Raw genomic sequence first — 24,135 nt, forward strand, 5'->3', positions numbered from 1 at the left:
AGTTTCAACCAAGGTTTGCTTGCCATAACCCAGCATCAGTCTTCAAAGCAAGCATTGATATTGCAGTCTGACTCCTAACAGTCAGTATGAAGCTGAAGCTTTCAAGTAGAATTTCTTTGTGAACAGAGACTATGCAAAACTTTGCCCAAACACTGAAACTGCTGAGGGAGTAAGAGGGATTGAATTTGCACCATTCTGCACTGGTCAGCCATTGCTGCTTCATTGCAACAACACTGGAAACAAAATTCGAGTATCAAATGAGAGATTGACAAGAAAAGGTAAACCTCTCAGTTAAAAGTTATGAATGTCAAAACAACTTTGACTTGCAGATGTGACTGGCACATCTAATAGATTGTTTAGTGACCACCTAGTTAAATATTCCCATGCTAAGCATGCTTTAAACTTGCATATCGAAGCTTTTTGCACTTGTACGTAGAGCACCATACTCTATTTGTACTTTCTTAGTAGTTTTTGTTAATTCAGCATCAAAACTCCCCTTATTTTTCTTTCCCCTTTCCTCTCCTTTTTGCTCTGTTTTTTCTCTTAGCAGTACTAGATAAAGAGGTAATTTCTGTGTATTTACAAAGATACATTAGAATAATAGGAATCTATGACAGGTGATTAGAAGTAACTTGTTCATGGAGGCGTTTTTTGTTGGCATTGGTGTTTATAATTTTTTCTTCTGCCAAGCCCACCTGGCTGGCAACAGGATTATCCAGACTAACCACAGATGATGCGGACACTGTTGTTACAGCTTCTGCTGTGGGATCCCTTATTTTTTTCAGGTCACAAGTTGCTCTGTTTGAGATGATAGGAAGCATGTGAAACTTCCATGAGGGTCACGTTCTTCACTGATCATAAAAGAAGGGATCTGTACTCTTTTGAGTATTTTCTCTGCGTGTGTAACTGTAACTTCCTTTTCTTGAACATTGAAGGAGCACTGACTAGAAGTGAGAAGAACTAGCTCTCTGTTGTTTTCCCAGTTGCTTTTTTCATGTTAAAATTTAAATTATATGTACATTAAGGTACAGAGGTGTTCATTGGGAATTGCATTAAGAAATGTATTTTTTTTCTGAAGTGTAGAAATCTTGCCAGTGGAGGGAAAATAAGATGTGTGGATATAAACAAAGGCCTTTTCTGTTTATCTCTGGGGAAAAAAAGAAAGCTACAGAATGTTAGTTTTTTGGGTGCTATATGCAGCATTCTATACTCCCATTTCACTGAGTACAAAACATGAGTTTTCATGAAAAATTCTAGGTCTGCAGCATACTGTAACATAGATTCAGTAAGCCCTATGTAGGAACCAGTCTGTAGTTTTATTGTTTCGATTGACCTGTTTGTCAGATTTGAAATGCCATGTACTTTCAGAATAATTCAGGAAGGGAAACTGAACGTTGTGGACTCTGACTTTGTTAAAATGGGTATCATAGCTGTTCAGCTTTAACATTTTTAGTTGAATACTACAGTTCTAAGTTGTTTTTCCAAGGACTGTTTCTGTTTTTATGAAATGATCCATTTTGTCTGAAGTCAGAGGTTCACATCTCAATTTGTAAGCAGATAATGGTCAAGAGAAAGAGGGATTCAGCAGGGGTTTTTTCCAGTATCATGACATGTTTCATTTTTTTCATTTAACCAGGACTTTTTCATTCTCCTTGCTTTGACAGCAAAGACCTCATAATGCAGAATGGTATTTCTGAGGGAGTACTGTAGAACAGTAGAACGGAAATGCATATATTTTAACTGAAGCACTAACTGTGCTTCTGACCCAGGAAAACCACAACCCAAAATTTCCTGGTTGCGTATTTGCTCATTTCCTCCTTCTCAATTTATGAAGGTTGTAGTAAGTCCCAGTCTTCTCTCTGATTATGTCTATCTTGCGTTACTTCTGAATCGCTGAACACTTTAAAAGTTTTAGTTTCATTTTGAGTGTTTCACACGTGTCGTGACAGAAGGAGGGTCAGTGCAACACTGACCTGATGGAGGCTGTTGCTTCAAGTTGCACGTAGCTTCTTTCTAATACTTTTATCCATCTGTGTAACCAGGAGGAAGATGAAGTTCCTGATGATGAGACTCTGAACCAGATGATTGCTCGACGTGAGGAGGAGTTTGATCTCTTTATGGTAAGGATGATATGATCATAAGTAGAATATCTTCTCTAGTGTTTTTAACAAAGGCCTTAACCTTTTGTCATTCAAATTTTAGAAAACTTTGTTGGAGGAATAGGCTTTATTTACTTCCGTTGTTTATCTGAGGAAAGAAGTGTGGTCTACTTAAATACAGTTCCTCACATGACAGAGAGACTTCAGAGATCCTTGCAGACAGTGTAGTGGAACAGTGCCAATCTGGAGGAAGAGTCTGGCACGACCTGAGAAATTTACAGTGCAAAACTGATAGTCACAGTTTGGCTTGCTAATTCTACAACATACTTTTCTTTTTCAACATTTCTTCCAACTTCAGGGGTGAGATATTGGCAAGGATAACTACAATAACTTAACAAGATAGTGAATTAGTAGACTGACAGTGCTGTTTTCTTTGTGAGTTAACTGGTGTTTGCTGATGGTTTTGTCAAGGGCCCAGTTAGCTGCATCTCTGCTGCTTCAACAGTTGAACAGTTACCGAAGTAGAGCTAGTGACAGTGGTTCAAATGTGAGCAACTCGTTTTTATTAGTACTTCCCTTTTTCTTAGTGCTACTACAACACTGATAGAATAATTACTAAAATGTCAGTGTAGGCATGGCTCTTGCCTTTTAGTGTGTGTACAATGTGAGGATTGCTGGAGGACCTTTGAGAGTCACTGACACAGCAACAGAAGAATACTTAAGTACTGAAGGTGTAAAGCACCATCCCCTCTAATTCTGCAGAGGCTGCTTTGTTCTGCAAGGTGGAACAAGACAGACACTTGTATGTGCATGCATGAAAGTGTATCAGGTGGTATCCACAGAAACAACCATTGATAGGACCACAGGTTTTTAATCCCTCACCATCTTCTGCTCAAGGATTCATCTGTAAAACTTCACTGTTAGGCAAGTGTGCAGGGGCCCTTTTTACATAAGTGACAGTTGTTCAGGTGCACAGTTGGCAAAGTCCATATTCCCCCACATGGCCATGCCTTTTGTCATTGCTGACTTGCCAGTTTAGTCCTTTTGTGCTAAGTTTCATTTAATGTTATCTCAGAAGAACTGAAGTCCCTAAAGCTAGGCTGGACAGAAAATGAGTGCTTACAGGCACCTGTCTTTTTAAACTTCCCTTCAGTGATTCAGATGTAAGGAGATTTACATGATAGAAACCAAGAGGTGGCCATTTGATCTAAAACTCAAAAGGAATAATTTCAGCCAAATTACTGGATGAAAGTACCCTGAGTTCTGTGAAGGAAGATTTGCTGCTGGAGAAAGCTTGTCAGTACTTCTCCTTCAGACCCAGAAGGAAAGAACTAATCCATGGATTGAAAGTAGCTGATGAATTTATGTCTGTTTGCAGGAAATTTCTACAACTTCATCTTTTTGGATTAAGTTTGAAGGCTATTAACAGCCATTTGGTAAAACAGTTGAAGGGTCTAGAGTGAAGACAGTTTTAGCACTGTGTGGGCTGAATTTATGTTTTTCATATTAATTTATATGAAAGTTTTTAGAAGAGAGTAAAGAGTTGGTAGTAGGTAATAAAAATTTGAAGATGCAAAGCTAACGTGCTTTGAAAGCCAGAGGTTTAAAAATACTTGATAGAAAACAGCTATTAAATTATACTGCCTTAGTGTTCAGTCTTTGTTTTAGAAATAGAAACATGGTCATTAGGGAAAAAAATGAAGTTTCAGCATTCACTTCATATACTTAATGTCATTATAATATGATGTCCCTGACTTCACTGAAGTTCACTGCTAAGTAATAGAGAAATCTGTCCCATCTATCCCGTTTGGGCCTTCTCTCAGTGCAGCTTGCTAGTTGCCAAGTTAGCAATAAACCAAGCCACATGTCTGGCTTGAATGAGACATTTTTTGAAATGAATTCAGATTGAATGAGATGTTCTTTAAAAGGTGAAATATGGAAGTCTGCTATAAAAAACTAAAGGCTATACAACCCATTCATCATTGTCTGAGGTAATGAAGGATGGGGAAAACCCCGATGTATTTATAGTTGCTTCTTGAATGTAGTTGGACCTGCAGACTGAAGACACGCATCTTACGTTCTGCTTTTCACTGAGTTTAGAAATCGGATAGGGCACCAGACAAGATGATGAAGACCACTGTGCCTGAGGTAGTAGTTTGGGAATGCTTGTATTTGAGAAATGCCAGGATGAGAGAAGATTCATCATATTCTACAGTGCCATCATTAAGCCTCAGTTAGTAAATTTGGCTAGATTTGAGCTGCCCCTATAGACGGATAATACCTCTGAATTTATGCATCTCTGTGTCTTGGCTAGGGGTGTAAAAGGATGATATGTCTAGTTGGCATCCTGTATAAGTGCAGAACCATGCACACAAGGGAGGGGTTTGTGCATAATTGAGAATGCTTTTTACAAATGTTTACTGGCCAAAGCAGTAGCCTGTTCTGATGCTACAGCCAATTCTGGTGCCGGTCTATTTATGTTAGTTTTTCAAATACGAAAATTAAATGCCCGGTGGCCACCTGTTTGTTTTCTCTGCTTAGCAACTGATCACGGAGTGTTTAAGTACAGTATGACTCTTCAAAAGGCCTATTTGAAAAGGCTATTCATATTATCTGATTTGGGCTCTTAAAAAAATGCAAATGAGATTCACAGGACCATAGGAGCCTAGGTCAGCGTATAGTCAATAGGCAGAGGTGGATGCTTCCCCAGGATGATTATAAAGCACCTCACTGATGAGTCTACAGTAGGTCATGGGAGTGTATCCTAAGTATCCATATCTGTTTTCTGAGGTAATTGCTCACCACACTTGAAATTAATTTATGTGATTATTTCGATTTCAGCTTAAAGCCTTAACAGTGCCTTCTAATATTCTTAACACTTTACCTAATCTTATCTGATATTTTTTGTATGTGCCTAGTACAGCAGTGAGATCAGGAAAAATTCAGTAGTTTAAGCATGTTGGCTTTCTGGCACTGTGTAGGCAAGCTTTCCTCTGAATTTCTTAAGTCTCTCTCTTGTTTCCTTTTTTTCTAATACCAGCTTTTAAATTTTCTTCTTCTGATATTCAGGCTCACAAAACTAGTGTGTTTTCAGTTACTCTTTTTAATTGCATAAAAATAACAACTTATGGGGATATTGTCAAGGAATGATGAGTATTTGCAGATCACGTTTATAAATACAAAGAAACCATAAAACCTGTGCAAAAAAGGAAGAGAGTTGTTTAATTAACACAACACAACAGTGTTCTTGTGACGTGCTTTGTATCACTTAGCTGCTGTGTTGTCTCAGTTACTTCAGTAAAAGCTGATTATGGATTACTGAACTTGACTGAAAATCAACCATCAAGTGTAGCTTCTTCTTTTTATAGTTGCATTTTAGAAGTATTTAGAAGTATCGTGGAAGGACTTGGTTTAAAGTTTGAAGTATCATTAGATAGCCAGGAATTTCCACGGTTCACTTAATATTTGCCCTTAAAACTGTTTTATCCTTTCCCAACTGCCATTGCAGCGTATGGACATGGACCGTCGCAGGGAGGATGCCAGAAACCCCAAGCGTAAGCCCCGCTTGATGGAGGAGGATGAATTACCATCCTGGATTATTAAGGATGATGCTGAAGTTGAAAGGCTTACGTGTGAAGAAGAAGAAGAGAAAATATTTGGAAGAGGATCCCGTCAACGCAGGGATGTGGACTATAGTGATGCTCTCACAGAGAAACAATGGCTGCGGGTAGGTTGTCCCTTTTATTTGTTTGGTTTTTTTTTTACAGTTGAAATTTATTCATTTGTGGTGGTTTTTTTTTTCTTTTTGGAGACTGCACAGTTGCACCAGGGAGGGCACAATGTAGTAGTTAAGGCCTAAATATCCTTATTATCCAGCTTTTGCTGCTGTGTTGAAGGCGTAAGTAAATTTTAAGCTGCATTGCTGAAACTTAAATCAGTGTTACTAAATGCTGAATGAGGACTATGATAGCTTTGTATTGCAACTATTCTATTGTCTTGGATCTTGACATGAACGTCTTTAGACACTTTCGTGTGTGTCGTCTTTAAGATACATGAAGAATTCTTTTATGGTGGAGAATACTGGTGATCAGTGTATATTACAGCTTTCTATGCTGCAAAAGCTTAATTTTATTTTTTAAAATACCTGAATTTAACCCTTTTAAGAATTTGGAAACTTTCACATAAGTCTTCTTTCTTTCATGCTGTTTCATTTCCAAGTCCTGAGCATCTCCACTGAGATCAAAACCCTTGCTAAATGATATAAGAATTTAAGACCTGAAAATAAAGATTCTAAACTTAACTCACACCAAATCTGTGATTTTGTTGTACTTGAGGATTCTTGCCGTTCTTCTGCAAAATACACATCTAATGAATTCTAATGCATGTGCCTTTTCAGAATGGTAGTAACTGGGGTGGTAAGGAGGTGAGGATTGATTGTTGGAAGGTCTTTTCAAAACCAGGAAATTTGATAATGTTATGATTTCCAAAACATATAGATAAACTATAGTACGTGCAAAACTAGTCTATGTGGTTTGCCAGAGTAAGTATTGTCGTAGAATAATTACAGACTTAGTGCCAACATGAGTATACAGTCTAGTTTTTGTGTATAATTTGCTAAAGATAGGTAGAAATCTTACCTACTTCAGCTACAAACGTGGTGTTTGTGAGAGTGCATTGTGAATACTATGCTAAGAGCTAATCCAGATTCTGCTGCTGGGTGTGAAGCTTAGGGGAGCGAAGGTTTGAATTATACATCAGCTGTAAATCTAAGCAAGGTTATGAAACTACAGAAGTTTGATACTTGGCATTTTCAAGTAGTCAATGGAGAAGAAAGACGTAGAAACACAAGCTCCTGCCTGGACTGTCGAACATTTACCCTTTCCTACAATGGAAGTGCTTGCAGTATAGCGTACATCTACTCAAGGTCATTTTAAGCTAATTATGTTTAATGATGGAATACTCTGGCTATGGCAACATAGAAGTTAGCTTCGGCTTGCATGTTTTGTGTCTTGAGTTGGCTCTGATATTTGTGTTAAGTGCTTTACTGTCAAAAATGGCAGCCCTAAAAAAATCATCTAATCCATCTTCCTACTCAGAGTGGAATCATCCAGTCCTGTGTCATTTATAATAGATGTTCATCTGATCTGTTGTTCAAGGGCTTCCCTAGCAGTGAATTTAGAAGTCCACAGGGGAATGTATTTAACTGTTTGGCTTTCCCTTATATTTTATCTGTATTTTCTTGTTGGATTTTAAGCCAATTACTTCTTGTTCTAATCACTCTGGTCATGCAGAATGGGCTGCTACCTTTCTTTTTTTAACATTTCTTTATGTCATAGAAGAGTTGTTTCCCTGTTCAGTCAATTTGTAAGGTTTACAACCACTGCTCATTCAGTCTTTTCCCATAGTTCCTGTTTTCTAGATCTCTTGATTGTTTTCACTGATTTCCCCTAGCTGTTCAACGTGTGACTGACGTCTTTCTGCAAGTTTGGTCAAAAGCTAGACATCAAAATTTCAGGTGCAGCCTCATTTGAATAAGGAGGAGGAGTTCTTTTGCCTAACTTCTAGGATACTTACACCTCATGATCCAGTATTTCATTTTCTTAACAGTAAAGGTATTGACCCATGTTAAATTTTCGATTCAATATAAGCCTTTAATCCTTTTCTGTGGATCTACTTCTTCACCAGGTTTTTCAGAATCATGTTTCGTATAGTCGATCTTTTCTTCCTAGTAAGAGGATTTAGCATATGCCCTTGTTGATGATATCCAAGTTTTCTTCAGCAATTTTAATTTTAAGCCTGTCCTCAATTGAACTTCTGGTCAGCTTGGTGTTCTTTGGAGATTTGGTAGGCGTACTTTCTATTCTGTTTTCCTAAAGACACTAAAAACACTGAAAAGCACTGGGCCATTTGATAAAGAGCCATTAAGGAATATTCTGAAAACAATTTCTTACCAGTTCTCCATTTACTTGATAAGTAATTGTTTTCATTGTTTGCTTCTGAGACTGTTGTGCGAGGCCAGGTCAGGAACCATGCTAGTCAAGATGGTACATACACTACCCCGTTTTCAACATGGCTTGTTACTCTATTGAGAAAAACTAGTGTCCCTCCTCCTCCCTATTGAGTTGTTAAGCATGTTCTCAAATTAGCTAAGTTAAAGCTAAGTCACATTGCTTCACACTGCATTGCAGTCACTGCTGTGACGCTATTGTATACATATTTTAACTTACGCTTTCAGTTGGACTTGAGAGTGTGTTGAAACAAATGCAAGTGTAGGAACTACTAATACTTTTAGACTCTTTATTCAGAGGGGTTGTATTTATAGCGTAACACTGCTTATGCAGGTTCAAAATAAAAACTCTCCATTGCGTGGATACTGAAATCTATGTCAAATTTCCTGAGTTTTTTCATGAAGTTATTTTCTGTGTGTATGTGTGTGTGCATGTGTGTGTGTGTAAAACAGAGTTCTTTGTCACACCCATTGGCCTCCCACCACCATCACTTTTATGTCTTCTTTGAGAATTTAAGTGTTTGTCTTTTTCTGTAATGACATCTCTGGAAGATCGTAGAAAAAGCGATAATAATCTTGTACAACATTTTCAAGGGAATCTTTAAGTATATAAATGTATAAAATTGTGGTAGATAGTTCGTAAGCATTTGTATCTTGCAACTTTGTCACTGTAACTTGTAAGGTAACAGTATCATGCATATTGCATGAAAACTTTGATTTAATAATTTCATGTTCTCTTGGATGCAGTGAACTACTTATATCAGTAAAACCGGAAAAAATAGAAGAGCCAGTAAGTTCTGAATTAAGAATGGTACTTTAATTCATAAGACATCCTTTTACCCATGTTGTGTATCATGCCACTCTCCAAAGGTAACTATAGATACTTCTATTTTTATTGCAGTGTTACTGAAGAATGAGATTTATTTACCAGCAGCAAGGGATGCCTCTCATATTTTCTCTTGCTGTGGCTGCTATTACAGCTTTATAGCTGTCTTCTCATGGAGTTTTCTGGTGTAAAACTTTGCATTTCTGACTAGTAAGTAGGTTTCATAATCCAGTCCTCAGCTGTCTCTTTTTCTTTGTGTCTTGGGGAAGTTGACTAGATCTCTTCCAAGGAGTTTTGCTTCAGTCAGCAGCCACAACTCGGACCGTGGAGATCAGCTACCTGCTCCTTTTCAGTTAGACTTTGACCCCTCTGCTGATGCACCCAACACTGAAGAGTCTAGTTAAGGTCATGGCAGAGCCCCACAGGATCTGCCATACGCCTCAAGGTCTGTATGCATGCATGTATACTGACCAAGTATGTCAGTTTCCTCCTTGCTAGGAGGTCAAGTACCTGAGTTTGGAGGCAGGAGACAAAGTAATTACAGAAGCCAAACCTATGGACATACGCAGTGTTTAGTGAGATTGTGCTGCTGCCCTAAACAACCTGTAATTCAATAACAGCCTCCCAGGGAAGCTGTAAGACAGAAACGGGCTTCATCACTAGCTGTCGCTGCAGCCTGCTGTTCTATAACTGTTGGCATGACAACCATATTTCCTGGAAAAAAAACCAGGAAGGAGGAGTTTGCTTCCTGATCCTACGAAGCATTTATATTCTGGAAGTATTTCATGGTCTAGCAGATTCTATCCCTGCACGACTTCTAACAGGACTGCAAAATAATTTACTGGATCCCATGGCAGATTATTTTCTAGAGGGGTCATCTACTAAGGACTCCATTGCTTAGAGCAGGCCTCAAGAATCAGAGAATTTGTTTGAGTAGTTGTAGATTTGTACTTGAGTAGTACAAGACTCTTAAGGCAGTTGCACCTGGATTCAGCTTCTCATTCAATTTAATTGCTGGCTAGGTGACATGAATAAAGTTTTATTCCCTAGTTGTGCAGTTCATTTGAAACAGCTTTGCATGTTGGCCAGGGAAACATATTTGAGTCCAAAACGAGCAGTGTCTCATTTACCTCATGCAGACATGCAAAAGTCAACTATTGTGGACTACTTGTTTTGCTGATCTAAAAATTGTAAGTGAAATTCAAGCATTTAGTCTGTAATTAGTCAATCTTACTTAAATTTAAAAAAAACCAGTGCTGGCTTTCATACATACAGGATATCTGGTGAATACTGTTTAACATAATCATGACATAAATTTTATTTGCTTTTTTGTTTATATTTACTAACTAAGGTAAATACATTGTATAATAAATCAAACTACCTAGCAGGAAAATGTTGGGCATGTTTTCAACTGTTTTCTCATCAGCCGGAACTTTACGTAACTTTCTGATTTTACACACAGTCTAATAGTCTGTTTAAAGTTAGGTCTGGCATCAGAGGTAGTAAAGTTGGGCCAGCTTGTTACTGCAACTTGACATAAATTACTGAAAGTTTTTCAGTTAGGTTCGTTAGGTTTTCTGAGAGAGCTTCACTTTTATGTATACAACTTTAGAATCAATACTAAGAAGATACTTTAAGACACGGTTTTGTAAACTGTGATGGTGGAATTTGCAGAGGGACCTGGACAGGCTGGATCGATGGGCCCAGACCAATTGTATGAGGTTCAACAAGGCCAAGTGCCGGGTCCTGCACTTCAGCCACAACAACCCCATGCAGCGCTACAGGCTTGGGGAAGAGTGGCTGGAAAGCTGCCTGGCGGAAAAGGACCTGGGAGTGTGGGTCGACAGCTGGCTGAACATGAGCCGGCAGTGTGCCCAGGCGGCCAAGAAGGCCAATGGCATCCTGGCCTGTATCAGAAATCGTGTGGCCAGCAGGAGTAGGGAAGTGATCGTGCCCCTGTACTTGGCACTGGTGAGGCCACACCTCGAATACTGTGTTCAGTTTTGGGCCCCTCACTACAAGAAGGACGTCGAGGTGTTAGAGCGTGTCCAGAGAAGGGCAACGAGGCTGGTGAGGGGTCTGGAGAACAAGTCTTATGAGGAGCATCTGAGGGAACTGGGGTTGTTTAGCCTGGAGAAAAGGAGGCTGAGGGGAGACCTCATCGCTCTCTACAACTACCTGAAAGGAGGTTGTAGCGAGGTGGGTGTCGGTCTCTTCTCCCAAGTAACTAGCGATAGGACGAGAGGAAATGGCCTCAAGTTGCACCAGGGGAGGTTTAGATTGGACGTGAGGAAAAATTTCTTTACTGAAAGAGTGGTTAAACATTGGAAGAGGCTGCCCAGGGAAGTGGTTGAGCCACCATCCCTGGAGGTATTTAAAAGGCGAGTAGATGAGGCGCTTAGGGACATGGTTTAGTGGGCATAGTGGTGTTGGGTTGACAGTTGGACGCGATGATCTTGGAGGTCTTTTCCAACCTTAATGATTCTATGATTCTATGATTCTAATTTGATCTTACAGTAGTCTTTGTTAGATACTGAAATAGCCGTGTGGAAAATCAACATTACATTCCATAATTGTTTTAGCTTCACTCTTCATCTACTGGTTGGTTTTTTTAATTGTAATGGAGGTTTTTTATATAGTCTATATTGGAGGCTGAGATTCTGTGAAGGAGGAGAAAAGAAATAACCTTTTACCCAGTGCATAGTTTATCTGCATAGTTCATGTACATGATACCCCTCCACCCCTGTTTTTCTCTCTTCCTTACTCCTCTATACCATTTCTGGTTACAATTGCAAAGTTTCCTGGCTTGCTGCTAAACCTGTTTAACAGTCGAGTAAGTGAGTATTTGCCCAGGGCATGTGAAGAAAATTGCGTTCTGATCTACACTCTGCTCTGTGGTATTGAATTGCAGATCCAATTGAATTTGTTAAGCTGTAGGGGAAAACAAGTCACGTTTAAAAGACTTTGTCACTGGAGGCTTAAAAAGTCCACCGTTCCAGTGTGTTGTCTATTTTGTGATCAGCAATCATCAGGATGCCCCAGGTACTATTTTTTAATGTGCAAAGCGAGGCTGATAAGTTTTATGCATGTGGAAGCTGATTTCTTGAAGGATTAGGAAGTTGGACAAGACTTTAAGGCCTCACGAAGCCAAGCCATTTTTACGTTCTGAGTATTGCTATCTATTTTTCATGCATTTTTCAGGAAATTCAGTTCAGAATCTATTTAAGAAAGGGAAGAAAATGGCTACTTTTAAGTTTCAGTGAAATTATAACCAGTGAAGCCCCAGTGAAGGGGCTTTTCTTGGCTTTTTATGCATGAGAGGGAATTTAAATGCATCTACCTGATAGCTTTGGTTCTCTATTTTGGCAAGATGGGTTTGTTAGTTTATGAAGAAAAGAACTTGATTTATACTCTGGCTACCTTTTTCAGAATCTGGAGGCAGGATTGAGAGTATTAATTTTGCAAACTAGCAAAGTACTTTGAAATGCCTCTTCAATATTTGAGGGATATTCTCAGTAAGGCAATTTTTAGTGTTCCAGAAATAGTTTTTGTGTGAGAAAGACCTCAAGTTGGGAAATCTGAACAGCTGTTTCAGAGAAATACCTATCAGTAAAATAACTTGCCATATTTTCATAGGATTCTTTTTTTTTAGTCTGTGATTTTGTCCATATGATGTTACATGTAAATTACCATAACAAATCTTAACACAGTTTCAATTGGAATAGTACATACATTCTCTCCTAGAAAACATTAGAATAATAGTGTCATATAAACAGCTTTCTGTATTTTTAAAAAATGTGAGAAGTATTGTTAATATTAGACTAAAATAAATTCAATTTTCTTTGAAATAGCTATACTTTTCTGACATACCAATTTTATATAGCTTGGCAGCCATGATCAGGCTTTGTTATATTTTTATTGTTTCAAGTGCAAAATTTTGCATGAAAAAATTAGGCCCTGTGGTTAAGATGCCTGAAATACGCTCCATGTGGAAGATCAAAATTCAAATCAACTTCCAAAACTGAAACAGAAACATTAAATACTTCACAAAATTGACAAAAAAAGAAAGTCTACATTAAAAGTTTAAAACATTACTGTTGCTAGGGTCATTTGGCAACAGAAAGAGAAGCAGCAAACTTTTTAATACTTGGGTCCACTGCATTGTTATGTTCTCTGACATGCGTTGACGTAATAATTATAGGTTATATGCAGTAGCTGACCTTTTGTCACCTATCAAACTTTTGAATAGAGGCAATAAGTTTTCCTATGTTGATTTGCATTTACAACATGGGTAAGAAGTTATCCATACCATTCCGAGCGTGTATTGTGGGCAAAGTGTTTATTCACTCTGCAAAAAGGGAAGCATTTAATATTTTGCCTTATCATCAGGAGCAAATTGAGAGACCGTTATTGTAAAGTGCCATCTTTTGAAGGCAGACCTGAGCAGGTGATGAGAAGCTTCACACTGATGTTTTCCATGCAGCAGTCATGACAGGCAAAAGTAATCCTTTTGATGGATCAGTATAGGTTTGCAGAGCTCTGCTGCCTCTATAGAAACCTGCAGCTTAAATGAAAACAATTTGTCTCTTCTTGTATGTAAACAAGTATGGAAGTACTAACTTAGCAAATATGGAAGAACAGGAAAGTTTCAGAGTGAACTTCTAAAAAATTACTCAGCCTATCCTTAGGCATGTTGTGAGTGGAAGGCCTTAGGCAGTTAGCTTCCTGAGTCGTCTTGAAGTACTCTGCCTGATGAGTAGAATGGTGTATTTCCTTACTCTAGCAATGGAGTTTTAACTTTAAAAAAGGAAAATCTTATAAAAGTTTTCCAGTAATCGTAACCCTGTAATTTCATCCTGTACTCTGAAATTGTCGAGTTTAGAGTGTTAAAAATTACAGTTTAATGGCTATCCATTACATATTCTTTTCAGTTGCATCTGACAATGTAACAAAATATTTTTAGCTGGCTTTCAAACTCAGAACCATAGGACTTTGTTGCTGCTTACAGCCTTGCTTTAGTTTTTCAGATACGCACTTATACTATACATTATTCTGTTGAGAAACTTCGCTTCCTCTTAAGCCTCATTGCCTTTCTGGGAATCTTCTTTGTATTCTTCAGTTAGCCTTTGCTTAGGTAACAGTTTTTGCCTGTCAGACTGTGATTTGCATTGCAATTTATCCCAGAAGACCAAAAAGGCCTTCTAGACAGATACTGTTCATGTTAGAGTTCTACTTTTAGGCTGTGATATGCATATTAAAGGGTCAAGCTCTACTGTAAGTCCTGCCACAGTCTGATAACTGCAGCTTTAGAAGCATCCTGAAAACATGGAACTAACTGCACCACTGCTAGAAGTTAGCCTCACAAAATACTGTTTTGGTATAAAATACATAAAAGATACATATAACTTAGCTTTCCTCAGCAAGTTGTCCGAAGTTTGACTTAGTTTCATTTCATGCTCTCTTCCTCCAAATTCTGCAAAGTTATTAAAGAACTATATTGGAATGGTCTTAAAGGGCTACCTCCTACTGTTTATTCTTTAAACATAGTCTTATTTCTATAAGTAGAATTTTTTCCTCTGTCAGCATAGGAAGTGAGTAGTCTAATCTCTTGACATACATTTTCTCATATCATACTCTCTTAACATTGCATGCTTCCCATTCTTAATTGCCTCAAAGGACCTGCATTAATAGTGATAGATCTCTACAAACAATTTCCCATGCTATTGGAAAAATCCTTAAGCTGTTTTCTGCAAATAAGTAGATACAAGAGGTCCTATGAACATCCACTGAAAAATAATGAAACTACAGTCTGAAAGCTGTTCTTTTTTTTCCATTATGTTTGTTTTATGCAAGATATTTTATCTGTTTTGTTTTGAATTTATTTTCTCCATTTGGCTCCCATTTGGTTATCTTCTGCATTTTAAACTTGGAATAAAAAATGTCTGTTTGAGAATGTGTGAATATACTTAAATATCGGGGACAAGGAGAACATATGAAAGAAAATACTTAATGGTATGACTATTGGCAGAAGCTGAGTTTACTTTGACATGCATAAAAGTGCCAGTTTAAGCTTTGTACTATAAGCTTCTCATGTTGCATCATTAAGAACAGTAATGTTTCATGGCATGAATAAAATTTACGCTCACCTGTAAAATAGAAACCTTTTGTTGGTCTGTTAGTCTGTTGATGAAAAAGAGAAAACACTTTCAATATTTTTCTGAGCAATTAGAAGGCATCGCTGGATATCTGTTCACTTGAAAGCCAAATAATTCACTTATTCTAAGGCTAGAGATTTGGCTCAAAATGAGTGATTTCCCACTGGAAATCTGCTAATCATCCCTTTGTGTTATAGTCCTCAGCTGTGTTGTTTCCATAGTAGAAGAAAAGGCAGCTTGTTCTTCATAGGAAACTTTCTACTAGGATATGGTATCCTGCTGTTAGGCATGTTGCAGAACTAGAGTTGGTCCTGTCTACTTACCTTTATCCAGTGCTTAGAATTTTCAAAGTTATTTTTACCATAGAAAAGTTTTATCTGTCACTGCAAATGTTAGCAAGGTTCACTGGAAGCAAATGCGGTCCCAGAAAGAGCCAAGACTGCTGTTTCTTTCCAAAGAACTGATCTAGTGAGGGTATAAACCCTGGTTTTATACCAGGTATCTTTCTGATATAATTAGTAGTGTCTCAGAAGAAAAGGGAGGCAATATTCTTTGAATAAAGAAAGGCTAAGCCCTGGAAAGTTTTTTAAAATAAATTAAAAAGTAATCCATAAATTCCCATTCTGAAGGGTTGAATTTTGAGAATTTTTTCATAGGGAACAAAATCAAATGTGAGGGGTTTGTCTTTAGTTCTCAGCATTATGAGCTGCAAAACATTAGTCGCACTGCCAGTCTGCCAGGACATATAACATTACAAAGTTAAGATTTCTTACCTTTTTCCACAACAGAAGAATATAATGTCCATAAAAAAGGTAAGCATCCATAAAAACAGCCCTATTATTGGAGGAAAAAAGATAAATTAATAGTATGGTACTAAGAAACCAGAGGCCTTTGGCAACTGCAACAGTATTTTGTGAAAGACAGGGTGAACAGCAACAGGAAATACTTGTCTCAAGACTGGGAGGAGAAGCCATCCTACATAACTGTTTATTAGTGGTCTTATATAAATGTGTTTCTGATTGTTTTTTGTATTCATGTTCTCCCTTTTAAAATAAACAGTGTCTTGTCTGACTGGGAGACAGTAAATCCTTGGAATGTTGTAGAATGCCTGTTTTTCCTTGATTTGGGATCTGGTCTTTATTGTTGAGTATCTTCATGACTTCACTGCAGCTTGTTTCCTCCTGCTCTGTGACATTTGTCTGTGAGCCTGAACAGAATGTAGCTGTTACTAGAAATACTACTAAATTGTCTTAAACTTTGTTGATAAGTTCTAAACTAATTAATCAACTTCAGCAAATCATCAAAAATGGAAGAAAAAATTAATCTCAGAGGGACAATAGAATGATATATCCCTCCAGTAAAAAAATTATTTTAGACCAAAGAAGGAAGATTTGGAAGCAAAATCCACAGTACAAACTAAGCCATAAAAACCTCATTTTTACTTTCCTTCTAAACTGTGAGATGCCAAGGAAACTACAACATCTCCTGTTGTAGGACACGAAAGTGTTATGCTGTTGACTAAATTCCATGCTTGTTATTTTAAAAGAATTTAGGAAAAAGTGAGAAAAGTAATCTCCCCCACCTCCCCCTGGCACCCCTCAGAAAAGGTAATTTTCTCATGCATGCAATTTTCCTTGCCCCCTCTCCTAGGGAAGATAATGTACTTGGTCAAGAAAAAAAGCATAACTGGAATACACATTATCTCACAATACCTTTGTCAGTATACTGTCCTCTACACTGCTGAAATAGGCTTTCCTGAGTCAGAATTCTGGGTAAGTCAGGGAGAAAATGCTGATAAAAATAAAAAAGGAAGAAAACCTTCCCCTTCCACTCTTCCTCACTGAAAAAACCAGTCACTAAATGCTCCAGAATCCTGTCTATTCAACAAACTTATGCATCTCTGTCATACTGAACAAGATAAAGGGGAAAAAATGAGGCATCTCTGTCATGTTAGATTTTACTTCAAGATGGATTGCTGGTGAATCTGAAGCCAGGAAACATGTATCTTCCATAAGCTGTTTTTCTGTGCTGGTGAAAATCGCGTGTAATAGATCATTCACAAATGGAAAGACTGCAGCAGGTACCAAGGAAGACTTGTTGGCAGCCAGAGCCCTCTTTGCTAAACAGGACTTTTCTGTGATTAGTGTGAATAAAATGCTTCCTACTTGAGTTCCTGTCAGAGGTTTTCTTGGATTTCCTGCTCATCCATTTTACTTCAGCAAGCCTTTGGCACCTGCAGTCATCAAAAAACCCCAGACCTCTGCTGTCCTTATCAAGCTTGTTGAAAGGTTCTTATAATTCTTCATCTTTGTTTTTTGAAGTGATGCACTTTTGGCAAGGGAGACTTGAAGAAATCAGGACCTTCTGTACAGAAGAAAAAGTATGGCAACTCATGACTTAATAGTGTTATTTATAAATCTTGTAGACAAAAGCGAATGTACAAAAGTCAATTGCCATTTTTATGCATCTCAGTTATATCAACTATTATCTTCATGTATGCACATTAAATAATTGATCATTTTCTCCAGACAATTTAAAAAGCATGTATATAAAAATTTATATCATATTAACTTTAAAAAAATACACACCATGGCTTAATCATAGTTACTTCCTGTTTTGTTGTAATTTAGTTATTTGAAGTTACAATTGCAAACTAAAGTTAATTCAGCTAAATCAGTCTTGAAAGATAGTTTTGGTCACATTAAGTGTATTCCTTTACAACTGTGTGTCTGTAAAGATTATTATTATTTTCCCCCATGAATTTCCCTGCAGTATTTTCATAAGCGATAGTCTTGTAGTGTCTTTCTTAAGTTAGTTACATCTCATTCAGTCTGTAAATTTTACTTCCAATTATACTTCCAAAGATACCTGCAACTGTTTCCAATGCCAATGTGTTAACAATGTTTACTCCTTGAGTCATCAATATGCTGTAAGGTTCTGAGCAATCTGAAGGCAATCGGAAATATGCAGGATACCATCTAGTTCAGAACTGCTATTATAACATCCCTTTCAGAATATGTTTGTTTATCATCTGGCAACTTTCATGCGCAATATTTCACAAGTCCATGTTATATTGTCCTCCAGTCTTGAATGAGAGAGTTTGTTTCACTGTGTTTAGAAACAGGCTATTACTCCAAGTGACAAGAGTTGTTCAGCAGGTGATCAAGCTTTCTAAAAAGAAGGGGAGAAGATTTGGAAAAAAACAACCAAACAAACAAAAAAAACCCACCACAACAAAACAGTTCAGTGAGAAAGAGTAAGAGGTTGATATCAATAGTTTCTGGTATAGAATTTTTTTGGATTTTTTTTTCCTCTCTTTCAGCTGCCTGCCCAACCCTCCTTGGTTAGGTTGGCTTGGTCAAGAGGCTGTTCAAATTAAATCTTCTTAACGAGACATAAAGTACAACTGTATGTCAAATGGGAGGGATAAATCACACTTAATTTTGAAAACTGAGGAAGACAATTAGAGATAGTTCTGTAGATCTTTTAAGAGTGTGGCTGAGTAATTGTAGACCACAGAATAGTGACCATTTTTGGTAGTTCCACATTCAGTGTCTTATTACAGTGAGTATGTATTTTCTCAATGCTCTAATTGGTTAAGCAAAGCATCTTCATAGTCAGCATGATACAGTGGTTCCTTTTTATCACCCAATTCCTTCCCCCTAATGGAGCACTTTCTTTGTGCTCCCTGAGCGGGCTGTGGGTCCTGGTATCATCAGTAATTACTGTGCTCTTCAGTCTCTCTGTCCCCAAAGTTTATGAAAAGCTCATAGGTACAAAATCAGTTTGCGTGGTTCCATTTAAAATAATTGTTTGCCTTTTGGGGGAGGGAGGAATGAGACTAATTATTGATTTATACTTTTTCTTAACCAGATTTCACTTTTGAACAGAAGAATATTTATGTCCTTGCCAATGTAGTTTGCCATAACTTGGAGCAAGTTTATCGGTGCTGGCTCTGCGTGATGCTTTACTTAGTAATTGTCACATTAAAGATTAAGTTTAAGCATTAGGATATTTTACATTAAGATTAAATATTAGGATATTTTATCTGAAATATTTTTCTCAGACCAGAAAGAAAACACTGAAGATAAAAACTTTGATCCTATAAGTATTTTAAATAGATACCTTTTTTTTTTTTAATGTTACGCTCTGTTGCTTTGGTTGAGACCATTTCTCTTTAAAGGTAAGTATGTTCTTACATGGTTCTATCAGGTCTTTTTGGCATCAGTCTTTAAATCAAAATGCAAGAAAAAACTATTTATAATTGTTTTCCTTAATGTGTAATTAAAAATAGGCAGCTGCAGTTTCAATGCAAATACTTAAGCAACTATTAATAATTTTCAAATGCAAGCCAGAAAACAATCTACCTTCTCCCGCTTCTCAAAAAAACCCCAAGTTTCAGCAATGTGAAGATGCAGACCCTGACTGATGAAAATATGGCTGAAGGACTCAGTTTCCTTATTTTGTGGAAGTTCAGCATATCTGAGAAGACTATTTATTACAAGTTATGTGTTTTTGCAATAATTGTATTTTGTTTGCGTTTTTAAAAACCCCCGATACTTTCATTTCTACTTAAGTGCTGGATGGAGACTTTTTGGAATATTCCTTATGTGGAGGAGAATGAGTCAGCAGTGAAAGCAAGGAAAAACTGGATGCATTCACGAATTCTTCACTAATTCTGCCTTTGGCAGATTTTAATCTATACTCTGTTTTAGTTTAGTCACAGAAAAACTAGTCTGGTAAATCTGTTGTGCAATACTATCCATCGAGGAGAGGAAATTCAGTTAAAATAACTTCATCAATCCTTATAATTATCTTCAGGTATTTAGTCATTGCACTGTTGATAGTGTATCTTATGCCCTTTTATCTAATTGTCAAGTATTACGGCGTTCTTCTTCACAGTCTTTATCTGTAGTATACTGACCTCTATACTGTAGCATAGCAAGAGATAATTAGTTACAATGTAAGGGAACTTGCTGTAGAGAGCCAAGAAATAATTCCAATGTGTGGAAATTAGAAACAGTCCCAGATATCAGGAATGTCACTGTTGAGAAGCTAAGCAGGAGAACTGGATTTTGAAGAGATCTTTTGGAGATGATGATCTTCAGGTTGGAAAGTTGAAGTCTTCATCAGTTGTTAGTGGAATTTCTCTTGGAATATCATCATAGGACTTGAAGGATTATGCTGAAGAGAGAAATTGGTAGGGGCAGGTAGATGACATTTTAGTGCTTTCAGTGTTTGTTATTAGCCTTCTGTAGGGTTCTTTTACTTCTTTCTTCTCTTCCAAATTGGTAAATGGGAACTTCATTTTCAAAGCAGTCATCTATTGTTCATTACTGCATTACTGACGTTTTTTGGTTTTAAGGGCTTAACAGCCCTTAAGCTTAGTGCCTCTTGACCAGTAGTCAGTACAATGCCCAGGTAAGTTATTTGTTGTTCCCGGAAAAGCTCTTTCTTTTGGCAACTTTGCATGATTGGGTTATTATTTATGTTCAGGGAGCTGGGAAGCTGACTTTTTTTTCTGTTCATAGGTGAACATAAAGACTTTTTCTATGGAAACATGGAGTTTAATTAGCATGCTAGCAAATCTGTTCACATGGTAATGTTAGTCACAGGAGCTCTCTTCTAACTTTGGAGGTTGGAGAGACACAAGGTCATTGATGTCTGAAGGAAAGGGGGCAAGCTATCTTAATGTTCATTCCGTTAAGATAAAATAAGAGAGGGACGCAGGAAGAGTTCTCGTGTCCTGTGCCCATTTCCCATTTAATCTGAACATATTTTCAGCATTATCAAGTAGATTTATTACATAGCTTCGTACCATTTTTGTTTTGTGCGTACAGTTTCTTTGACTATAAGTAGTAGCAATGGCTTTCGCTATGCCTCCACTTTCTCATAACAATACTGTAGTTACCTCCAATCAAAGGAAAAATAACTATGTCTTACAATGTTGTGTCATCTAAATATTAGAGACAGGCCTTAGACACCAAAACTGATTTTATGCTGAGCACCTCCATTGATTCACTGTGTGACCAGACTTGTGTTACTTGATTCCTGTAAAACGAATTTAAAACTAATATGACTAACATAATTGTTGATTTGCAGAAGGCAGTTGTGAAACAAAACTCAGAGCTGTAGCTCTTAGTGCTTATTTGGATCCATAATTCTCAACTGAAGAGGTGTTCAGTCGTGGTGCTGTGTCATGCTCTGGAGAAGAAGTTAAGAATACATCCATAATGTCCTGCTCTTCAAATGGAGAAACAAAACAGTTTCCATTTGATCTTTACTTTGTTTCTGTGGTGCTGGTGTAGCTGTATTCAGGCTCATTAAGAATACTTCCACCTCAAAACAGCTATTTTCCTTTATGAAGAGGAAAATGTCTCAGAAGTAACTTCTTCTTGCCTTCTGAAAAATTCACTTTTGGGTTTTTTTTTTGGGGGGTGCTTCTTTCGGAGGAAGGCAGTTTGGTTTCTTTAATCCATGGTGAGTATGCTCTTGCTTAAAATTATGGTGCCCTGAGAAGCCTGCTTGCTCTTAGCTCTTTAGCAAGGAAATTGTTTTGTGTACGTGGACCAGGATACAGCAATAAGATTCAGAAAAGCAGGAAGATTCTGTCAGTACTGGCCTTAACATTGGGTCCTCACACTTCCACTGGTGTCTCTGCCTTTCATGAGGTGCCCAACCCTTTGCAGAATTTGACACTGAATTTTCACAGCTTGCTTTCAAAAAATGAAGTCTCCAAACTTTATTGTACTCTTTTGTCCTGTTTCCTTAAGGGAAGGAAAGTGTTAAATTTTTATTTGTGTACTATTTTCCTTGACTCCCTTGCTGTTCACCTCACTAATCCAGAGGCATTTGAGCATGGGAGATGTCTGTGCTATCTTGCACCCTCGCACATCTGTCAGGAACTGGAGATTTCTCTCTGGGATTTGTGTCATTATCGTACTGGTAAAGGTTTGGAAAGGCATTCTCTTTGGTGTGGCACTTCAGCCCTAGAATAGTAAGCTTTTCTAACAAAGAGCTCAGATGAATTAGTTTAATAAATATTTTGTTGCTCATACACACGTGCATGGATCATATGTGTAGACATATGCACAGAGCATTAATATCTCCACTGATAATTGATTTATGTGATACACTTTTAAGCCATCTTTTAAGGCAGCATGAATCGTACAGGTTTAGTTTTAAATATTTTTTATATACAAAATATAAATTTGCCACTTGAGAACTAATGTCAGGAGTCACAATAACAACATTTTTGGACTGCTGGTATTGTCACACTGATTTTCAAGTGGTGTCACTAAAGTCTTAAATTAAGGAAAACTGTCCGAGTTTACATTAATGCGTATGAATTTTGAAAGCTGGGTATATTAATCGATTGATATATTACTAGCTAAGTAGACAGTTTAATATTTGTTTGCAGATCTGTAGTATGCTAAGAATTAATTTGCTATCTGATAGTCACTAATTTTAAGAGTGCAAGAGTATATGTTAGTTTACTTGAGTGTTATTTTTATTTTTTGTCTTTACTACATTGCTATATGTAATATTAAAAAAATCTTTTTACTTCTATCTTTTCTCTTTGTTCTGATTTTTTTTTCCAAAATATTACCTACTTCAAGCAAGAATTTTATGCAGAATTCTAAAATGAGATGTTAGTAAACTCTGTTATGACAACACCACTGTTATTTTTTTGGTGGTAGAAAATTTGTCAAGCAAACAAAAATACAAATATATTTTAGTTAAGTGAATACCAGTTTTCTAAAGGACAACAAAATGTTACCAAAGTTAACAAAATGATAACTTGGTTTGTTTTTTCAGTTTCTTGTAAAGCAGAATAGACTTTTTTATCAGTTTCAATAACCAAAACCTGATCTGTTCACTGCGGAGCAATAGGAGTACATTTTCTGTAATAAATGCATCTTTAAAATGCATGCAACCTATTTCAGTTTTAAAACCATACATGAAATTGTCTAATTGTGCTATTATAATTAAAATGCTAACAAGAATCTGTAACTGCCCAGCTAAAAATCTAATTTGGATGCCTAGAATAATAAGGGGAAAAATATGATAAGTAGTTGTCAGTATTAAAGCAGGCTGAAGGAGGAAGGCTTGGGGCCTTGTAGTAGGTAGAATGAAACAGCAGATTTGAGTATCCTCAATCCTTTCAGTATTAAATTTTCAGTAAAATAAAATTACTTGTATATGAAAACATAGCCTTTCCCCAGCTCTCTTTTTTTTCCTGATCAGCTGATGAAGAGACTAGCAGCTCGCTGCTTTGCTGGCTTGTTAATTTTATCCCCACTAACTGTGATTTCCGATAGCCGGCCTGCTGATAGTGGTAAGGTAAATATCCTTTTTCATTGCCGTCTTGAAGATTCAGTAGAACTACATCACAGGCATGTGTAGGTGTGTAACACATCAAAAGTCGGTGTTCTCCGTATTTCAGTGTACAACTGAGTGTTTAAGGAGAGCAATGACATTAACTGTTGACAGCCTTGCATGCTGTATTTATTATTAGCTTTTCTAGCTTCCAAGATATGCAGAGAAATTTCCTTTTCTTAATCTTCGTTAGCTGCAGTGGTTTATAGTGGGTGTCCTGCTTTAGCCAAATGAATATTAATGAATTTGTGTGCAGATTTTTTTTTTTCTTCCTTCTTTTTTCTTCCTAACTCATCAGATCTCAAGCCTCCTTCATAGTGGTTATCTGAACGCTGTGGAAGCATGATGTAAATTGTCTTTTGATTATTAAGGCCTAGCTTCAGGCTGTCCCTCAGGATTCTGCATTCGTGTTTGTTGTGTGGATTTGCACATCGGAGGATGCATAGGAAACAGATTTCGAAATCCCACTGGTGTTTTTAACATGCCAGGTTGTTTTGTGTTGTGCATCAGGTTTTGTTCACAAAACGTTTTCCAAGAGACATTGTACACAATTGAGAAAAATTATGTCTGGGCTGTAATCACTCTTTTTATATTGATTGTTATGCTCACATGATCATAAATATTAGCCATGTTTGGTGCTGTGGAGAAATGAAGGTAATTGCCTTCTGA

General features: G+C 37.2%; 1 protein-coding gene across 6 annotated transcripts in view; it reads left to right on the top strand.

The window, feature by feature from the left end:
* SMARCA2 (SWI/SNF related BAF chromatin remodeling complex subunit ATPase 2) overlaps positions 1-24,135 on the top strand; it is a 119,513-nt gene that overhangs the window by 74,965 nt on the left and 20,413 nt on the right. For all 6 annotated transcript variants that reach the window (XM_076363408.1, XM_076363411.1, XM_076363407.1 and 3 more), the window contains 2 exons: positions 2,043-2,120; positions 5,608-5,826. In XM_076363408.1, coding sequence (XP_076219523.1) covers positions 2,043-2,120; positions 5,608-5,826 — 297 coding nt within the window. The remainder of the gene's footprint in view (positions 1-2,042; positions 2,121-5,607; positions 5,827-24,135) is intronic.

Source organism: Aptenodytes patagonicus, chromosome Z (genome assembly GCF_965638725.1).
Source record: "Aptenodytes patagonicus chromosome Z, bAptPat1.pri.cur, whole genome shotgun sequence".
NCBI classification, from domain to species: domain Eukaryota; kingdom Metazoa; phylum Chordata; class Aves; order Sphenisciformes; family Spheniscidae; genus Aptenodytes; species Aptenodytes patagonicus.